General features: G+C 29.7%; 1 protein-coding gene across 3 annotated transcripts; it reads left to right on the top strand.

The window, feature by feature from the left end:
* The first annotated feature begins 83 nt into the window (after nucleotides 1-83).
* LOC143068446 (F-box/SPRY domain-containing protein 1-like) lies at nucleotides 84-6716 on the top strand. Of its 3 annotated transcripts, none has more exons than XR_012976171.1 (4): nucleotides 84-691; nucleotides 2528-2603; nucleotides 3205-5396; nucleotides 5513-6716. XR_012976171.1 is itself a non-coding variant. In XM_076242525.1 (3 exons), exons 1-3 carry the CDS (start codon nucleotides 116-118, stop codon nucleotides 3312-3314), a joined length of 762 nt encoding a protein of 253 aa, XP_076098640.1. In that variant the 5' UTR covers nucleotides 84-115; the 3' UTR covers nucleotides 3315-6716. The 3 variants fall into 3 exon arrangements, 1 of the variants encoding a protein (XP_076098640.1); XR_012976172.1 differs by having other exon boundaries at nucleotides 3205-5454; XM_076242525.1 differs by having other exon boundaries at nucleotides 3205-6716.
* Nucleotides 6717-8394: the final 1678 nt, after the last annotated feature.

Raw genomic sequence — 8394 nt, 5'->3', positions numbered from 1 at the left:
ACAAAGATATCAGACCAATATTCTATCGTCGGTATTCTAATAAATAGAATACCAATTTGTCCATTTTATTGTATCTCACATTTTGGTAGCTATATTGACCGGATGTCTCGCCGTTATGGCTGCAGCAGCCAACCTTCCTCCTCAGATTTTAGAATCAATTTTCTCCTATTTAAATATATCTGATTTAAGAACATGTTCCTTAGTGTGTAAGAAATGGTATAAGTTTTTGAACGATGAAAATAATGATGTATGGCGGTTTCACTGCATACGAAAAGTGACAGAACAAGTTCTAAAGTCTGACATTTTGAAAAACGTTCCAACATATAAAGCGAAACTTCGAGCATTTTTCCATAATTGGAATTTAAATGATTGTTCAAAAAACATTGTAGTGAAATCTGGCGGATTTACAGTTCACAGAAATCCAGTAGCTCAAAGTACGGACGGAGCTAGAGGGAAAATAGGTTTTAAGACAGGTCGACATTGTTGGGAAGTGTGGTGGGAAGGACCTTTAGGGACAGTAGCTGTGATTGGATTAGCAACTAAAAAAGCTTCATTACATAATATAGGATATGTCAGTTTATTAGGAGGAGACGATCAGAGCTGGGGATGGAATTTAGTTGACAATCACCTGATACACAATGGTGATAGTCAAGGCAATTATCCTACATTAAATAATGCTCCAACCTATCAGGTGTGATATTAATTAGCAATAGCATTTACCTACTAGGTTACTATATATATGTATACACAAGCAACACATTCCATTATGTGTCAGAATTTCAGTCATTTAAAAAAAAGCATAATCCATTTTTCGAGGCAAGAAATAGTATGGCATTGTATAGAAATACATAAATACTGCAACACATACATGTATCAGTAAAAATGCAGAAAAATGGAAAAAAGAATATAAAACTCACAAATACAAATTGAAAATAAACTGACAATGTCAGTACTTGTTACTTGATTTTTATAAAACAAATAACAAGAAACTTTGTATTTTTTAGGTATAAATGTGGTCATTTATATTTGTTTCATTTTCATGTCTTAGTAACATGCCTTAAAGCATGAAAAGCAGATCTAAACTACCCCCCCCCCCCCCATAAAAAATAATGTCAAGACAAAACAAATAGTAATTTTCATATATGTTTGTACGAATCTACGATAAACATACATGCTATTCAGGGTGTGCAATTACTATCACTGGTAATTAGTTAAAAATTAATCATCTGCAAAATGTATATGATACAGTTAATAGAGTGGATTTAAACCTGGTATCGATAGATGAGTTAAATATATAGATGGTAAGAAGCATACATTTGTACATGTACACTTTAAAGAAAAATAAGATACATGTATTTGAACATCAGCATAAAATAACTAAAAAATGCTGAAGCAAATAACAAACAAACAAATAATTTATTAGAGTCTCACCTCTTTAAAACATTTGATATAAAACACAATATATTATTATCAGATCAATTTATAAAAGAGACACTCTAAAAAGAGTTATGAGATACTGTAAAAACACATATTGAAATACATTTATATTAAATCTACATGTATAACATATATCAATATATCTTAGCATAAAACACCACGTGATACTTTTGAAAACAATTTATTTATACAAAAAAATAAACAACATTATATACACTTACATGTATTACAAATATAAAGTACACTTTCTCTTAAAAGGTATACTTCTGTCATCATGAAACATTAAAAAAAATTTCCTCATTACTCAAATTATTAAAACTTCTTTTTATATGTCATACACAGATGAAAATCTGCACATTCTGGCCCATGAGCATTCTAATAAATATTAGACATGTACTGTTGGATAGGAATAGTGTACTAAATTTTAGTCTGTGTATGATTTCAAAAATGGGAAATGCGAAATTGACATCAAGATAAAAAAGAAAAAGTTCATGGATTTGCAAAAAGGCACTCAACAAAAGTTGTTTTAGTCAACAACTGAAAGACAGAATATACGAAAATTGTGGATATTTTTTTTATCCCAGGCCACATGTATAACATATAAACTAAAAAGGTTGAAATTGCCAAAAAAATATGAAGGATGAATTCATTACTTTTATGCTATAACTATTCCTTATTTTGAACGTTTAGCATAAAAATGTAATATGATTGCCAATGACACAAAACTTCACAAGAGACCAAATGACACTTATATTAACAACCATGGGTCACTGTATGGTCTTTAACAATGAGCATGTAAACATTGATGATATTTTTTAGGACAAGTTGAAGAAATGTGGCCACAATGTAATAATGCAAATTTTAACAAAATTGCATTTAAAAAATGGGATATTTGATACAGTGTCTAATTAATTTACCTAGACATGCTAGAAAAAGGCAGTACCTTCATACATTTTTTAACCAAAGATATAAATATTGTTACTATAGATAGATACATATTTATATGTACTTTTCAGAGTTTGACTGAACTTGCTATAAATTCAAGTTTGTTTTTATTAAATTGTTTTATTTAAATATTTGTTTATTTCAGGTTGGAGAAAGAATAAGAGTAATACTTGATTGTGAAGATAATACGTTAGCGTTTGAAAAGAATTATGAATTTTTAGGTAATTTGTAGTTTATCATCGATTGCACTTCATCTTGTTAATTATCTTAATGTGTTGCTAACTAAAGCTATAAGCTGTAAGAGATAGTAAATTCACACCTTACGTCATGATTAAGAATGGACACATTTTGTAACATCCATATACATGAAAAACTGAAATGCTTAACCTTCAACATGTTTTCCAAGAAATAGACACATTCATGGCTTGATTTCAATGTTTCATTAATTTAGAGAACCCTTATTAGTAAAAAGTATTGATAGTTGCATTTAACATTAACAGTTAATTGCTTTAAACCGATGGGAGGAGTAGGGGATGTATTTAAGAATACTTCTTATGGCTTCTTTAGTTGAAATGAGAATGCATCTGACCGCTGGAAGAAATGTGTATGAGTTATTTGGTGTTTGGTATTTATTGTAAAGTGTCACCTAAAACTACAGATTTTTTTTAAGGAAATATGAATTCATACTAAAAACTGTGCCCTTATTGTTTTAAAAACAAAACAACCTAAATTTTTTATTCAAATCTCACCCATATCTTCACTTTTTAAAAAGTCATTTATTAAACATGTGTTTATAATGTTAGCAACTGATTTTTTTTCCAGGTGTAGCTTTCCGTGGACTGCCTGACACACCATTATACCCCTCAGTATCTGCAGTTTATGGAAATACAGAAATTTCTATGGTTTACTTAGGACCACCCTTAGACGGATGATTTTATGTGTCATTTTATAGGCTTTATATAAATTTGTTAATTGATATCTATATGGTTGTACTGTTGAAATATTCCATCCAGAATACATGTGAATTCAAAAACCCACATAAGTTGCACAGTCTAATCTTTTCCTAAAATATTGGCAAATTGAAAAATGATTAGATTTTCTAAAATGATTATAAAGTCCATGTTCATTTATAAAATATGTTGTCATTTAGCATAACTGAATGATTGGTTCATCTGTTATAGCATGTGTACATTATGTATGTGTGTTTCTCTTACAACTGGATGGAAATTTTAATGGACAATCCTAGTTACAACAGTGTTATGTCAATCATTTGCAGTCATCAACAAGAAAATGCACTATTTTACAGGGAACTACGTATACTTGCAAGCATTTTCTTCCTATAGCTTAAATGATTTGAGAAAATTAATAATTTATACAATATCTTTCCCATTTTATCATGAATGATCATCTGATTAGATACTCCAACCATACATTTGGAAGTAAAGAGTCAGTCATTATATTAATGATTTTTTGTTTATTGCATTGCAACCTTTCCAAGATGTTTTATCTGGACATTCTGCATTCTATTATTTAAACAAACAAAACCTGATGTATTTGAATATATGTGTATGTGTATATGTGATCATGGGTTGGACAGAAACATTTTCCCGAATATATATTTCTTTATTTTTATTAAATAAAAATTTTGATGAAAAATAAGTGATTTCCATATAACATAAGGTCGCTATGTTATGGCATATGGAATTCGTTCTTAATTTTTCATTTTAAAGAAGTGAGATTCATTGTTGACCGTCAATTAGGTGTCAGTATTTAGATATATTTCCTCAGGCTAGATTCATGCTAGATAGATCAGAAATGGGCATTGATTCCTATTCTTTGAAAAATGAGTAAATTTGAAGTCATTTTTGGAAAAATCTGAATTTCACTTAAAAAAAAACTAGTATTTTAATCCATTTTGATAATTTGGGTTAATTTCTAAGATTATCTTAAATCCTGCATTGGATAACTTAAAGATTCATTAAAATTGCACGATGGCAAAGATCATGAAGATTGTTAATTGTGTTAAAGTCGATAAAACACGATAATGAGAAATAAGTTTAAATTATATATGAAGTGCTAATAAACTTAACATACATACATGTAGTGCTATATGAATTTGACAATTTGTAAATTTAGCTATAAATCCTTAAGACAAAGACAATGAATGTTGTTCACAATTCTCACTGTGATGTATTATTTTGGGGTAGTCTGATTATTATTTTCAGTAATGTTTACTGTACATTATTGTTAAAAAATTATGCATAATACTTTTGTAGCTAGTCCATTTTGATTGGGAATAGCTTTTCTAGTTAACAAGATAAAAAATGATTTTAAAATAATTTGAAGAAAAAGATAATAGAATATTTTGATAGAAAAGCATTGTAAACACATGTGATATGTTGTATTTTTCTTATGAAATTTGGTGAGAAAATGTAAGATAAAATCCACATATTATGTACATAATATAAAAAGTAAACTAGTATCAAGTCTGATGAATAAATACAAAAAATTGTAGGCCATTTATTTATTGGGTTTGGTAAATCATAATTAAATTACTGAACAAAATTTGATTGGCAGCTTCATTACTTCAATGTATTTTGTAATTGTAACACAAATACATTTGTCTGTCTTTTACTAGGTCATTATGAAAGTAAACATTTAGTTCTAACAGTATCTGTTTTAAAAACAGTGTTAAGTTATTTATTAGTTATGGAATTAAATGTTGATATTTGACAAAAATAATGTTTGATTGTGAATTGTAAGAATTTTGAGAATCATGAGAACAAACATTTTGAGATCATCTTTGTTTTTCTTTTTTTATATTACTATATAACAAGTAATCATTTAAATCATGAAATGTAAAATTTTTATAATTAAGAAAACATTAATTATGAGGAAAATGCATCAACTTTTATAGACATCATAAACGCTTCAAAAGAGTTTTATATTCTGCAACAGATTTAATATTCAGGTTAAGTAAGCAATTACATATTTTGTAATATAATATTACAAAGGTGATCTATTGTAATATAATATTACAAAGGTGATCTATTGTAATATGATATTACAAAGGTGATCTATTGTAATATAATATTACAAAGGTGATAAATTGTAATATAATATTACAAAGGTGATCTATTAGGATTTAGTGTTGTGGATTCATTTATTTATTGTTGGTATCAATTTTTGTGACTTGCAGAATCATTAGTTATTTTGATTATCAATTGACGGTTGGTGTTTCTCTTGAGGCATTGTTGCTTTATCCACCAAAAACGGCACCCTACAAAATAGTGCAAGAGTGCTGAATTGATGTTTTTTGTTGAATATTTAAAATTCACCCCTTACTCAGGACACACCCAGGAAATAGCACAAGTGTGCTGAATCAATGTTATTTTGTTGAATATTTAAGATTCACCCCTTTTATTACACTTCCATGGTAGTGGATTGAAATATGCACACCAGACTCACCAGATTATCACTAGTGGTTGGAAATGTGGACATTTATGATGTGTACTTTTGTACTGTGTTTGCACATTAGGATATAAAACTAAGCCTCATTGTCCAATTAAGTTATAACATAGTAGAAATAGGCACAGCTTTAGAAGAATCAGAACTTTTCCTAATATAAATGTTTAAATCATGCAAGTGTTTTTTTCTTTACAAGCTTTAAGAAGATATTATATCAATGTCAATGAGACAAAAACATAAAAAATTAATAATCAGAAATATGAACTGAAAAGACTTGTATTGTGTGTATATGGTTACTCATTGCATTCCTTTTTAGGGGATTCATAGGGAGTTACTTAACAATTAATTTTATAGCAATTCCATGTTATCCTTAGAATAAAACACCTTTTTCTATAGCACAAGAATTGATACCATCATAGTTGACAAATAAGTTGAATAAAAAATTAAGCAACACATAATTTTTAGATTTATCCAAAATATGCAGCCATTGGAACATTTTGGAGGGAAACCCATGTACATTAGTACTCCCAGGGATTTTCATTTTCATTCATTCACTGTTAGATAGGTAAAACATCTAATTTGAACGAAGATTTCTTCATGATTTTTGTTTGAATGAAAGCATTTCTATTTAACTTCACATTTGAATTGTAAATCATTTATTGTCTTTTGTGCATTTGATTTGAAAAAAAATATACACAGAACAGGTCCTAGAATTTTATATGTGTTTGTGAATGAAATTGACGCCATTATTTTCATAGGAATGTCTGTATCTTTTATTGTACATTAAAAAGTTGTGTTATCATCTTGGATCTGTGCCAACATTTTCATGATATTTTGTGTGTATATAATAGATTGAATATACCTGATCTTGTTGATTTTATCTCAATTAGAAAATGAACATTGGTTTGATATCAATATGAAGAAATCTGATGAAATACTAAGAAAATTAGGGTCAGACACAATGTACGGTATTCAAAACAAAAAGTAAAGACGAAATTGAGAAGCTATACACTTTCAAATGAAATGATTCAGACAGTTAGCAATACTGAATGATTACAAGAGCCTTTATTTTGACAATATGAAAGATAAGATATGTGGTATATTTATTAATCTGACAACAGCCCAATCCATGCATGATAATGGAAAAGAAAAGGTGTTGAGGTTTTGGGTTCGAAATTGCTTTCTATTAAAAAAAAAGTCTCCATACCTTTAGACATTAGTTATTATACCAGCTGCTTTTTGAAGTGAGTGGTATATATTGATGTTGGTGTCAGTCTTCTGTCTGACTTTTGTATCTGTTGCTTCCCTTGAAGATCTTGTCAGAATTATAAAAAATGATATTTGAAGAATCTTCCTCAAAAGATTTACTTAAGTAATTCTTTTTTTCATTTCTCAATCTGAAATGAATTTTGCGATTTCCATTGGAATAACATCCTGATCTTCCAGTATACATTAAGATACTCTTCTCCTACTCCCCTCCACCATCAGTGGTTAATGTTAAATTGTCAGAATCTTCACTGCATATTGGCTGGCATCTTCTATTGTGGATTTTTTTCCATACAAGTCATTTATATTGGAGTTGTTAAAAGCAAGGGTATCACTATATGAGCTTTGCTCATAGTTGTCAAAGGTACCTGGACTATAATTTAGAAAGCCATACGCGAGTTTCTTATACTTAAGACTCATCAGTGATGCTCAAATCAAATTGGTGTAAAGCCAAACAAGTAAAAAGTTGAAGAGCATCGAGGATCCAAAATTTTTAAAAGTTGTGCCAAATATGGTTAAGGTAATCTCTGCCTGGATACGAGAATCCTTAGCTTTAAGTTTTGTAAACAGGAAATAAAAAAAAATGACCACATAATCGATATTCATGTTGACATCGAAGTGCTGACTACTGGGCTGGCGATAGCCTCGGGGACGAAACGTCCACCAGCTATAAAAATGACCACATAATTGATACTCATGTCAACACCGAAGTGCTGCACTTAATTTTCGTTTGTCATATAAGTCACCATAAAATTGAGAATGGAAATGGGGAATTTGTCAAAGAGACAACAACCCGACCATAGAAAAAACAACAGCAAAAGGTCAACAACGTCTTCAATGTAGCGAGAAATTCCCGCACCCGGAGTCGTCCTTCAGCTGGCCCCTATACAAATATATACTAGTTCAGTGATAATGAACGCCATACTAATTTCCAAATTGTACACAAGAAACTAAATAAAAATAATACAAGACTAACAAAGGCCAGAGGCTTCTGACTTGGAACAGGCACAAAAATGCGGCGGGGTTAAACATGTTTATGAGATCTCAACCCTCCCCCTATACCTCTAGCCAATGTAGAAAAGTAAACGCATAACAATACGCACATTTAAAATTCAGTTCAAGAGAAGTCCGAGTCTGATGTCAGAAGATGTAACCAACGAAAATAAACAAAATGACAATAATACATAAATAACAAGACTACTAGCAGTTAACTGACATGCCAGCTCCGGACTTCAATTAAACTGATTGAAAGATTATGATTTCATTATATGAATATCA

This window comes from Mytilus galloprovincialis, chromosome 3, assembly GCF_965363235.1.
Source record: "Mytilus galloprovincialis chromosome 3, xbMytGall1.hap1.1, whole genome shotgun sequence".
NCBI lineage: Eukaryota > Metazoa > Mollusca > Bivalvia > Mytilida > Mytilidae > Mytilus > Mytilus galloprovincialis.
This window is presented reverse-complemented; position numbering and strand designations above follow the sequence as displayed.

Coding starts and splice junctions, on each gene's coding strand:
- LOC143068446 (XM_076242525.1), top strand. CDS start 116: ATGGCTGCAGCAGCCAACCTTCCTCCTCAGATTTTAGAATCAATTTTC. Junction 692..2,527: donor ATAATGCTCCAACCTATCAG/GTGTGATATTAA, acceptor TGTTTATTTCAG/GTTGGAGAAAGAATAAGAGT. Junction 2,604..3,204: donor AAAGAATTATGAATTTTTAG/GTAATTTGTAGT, acceptor TTTTTTTTCCAG/GTGTAGCTTTCCGTGGACTG.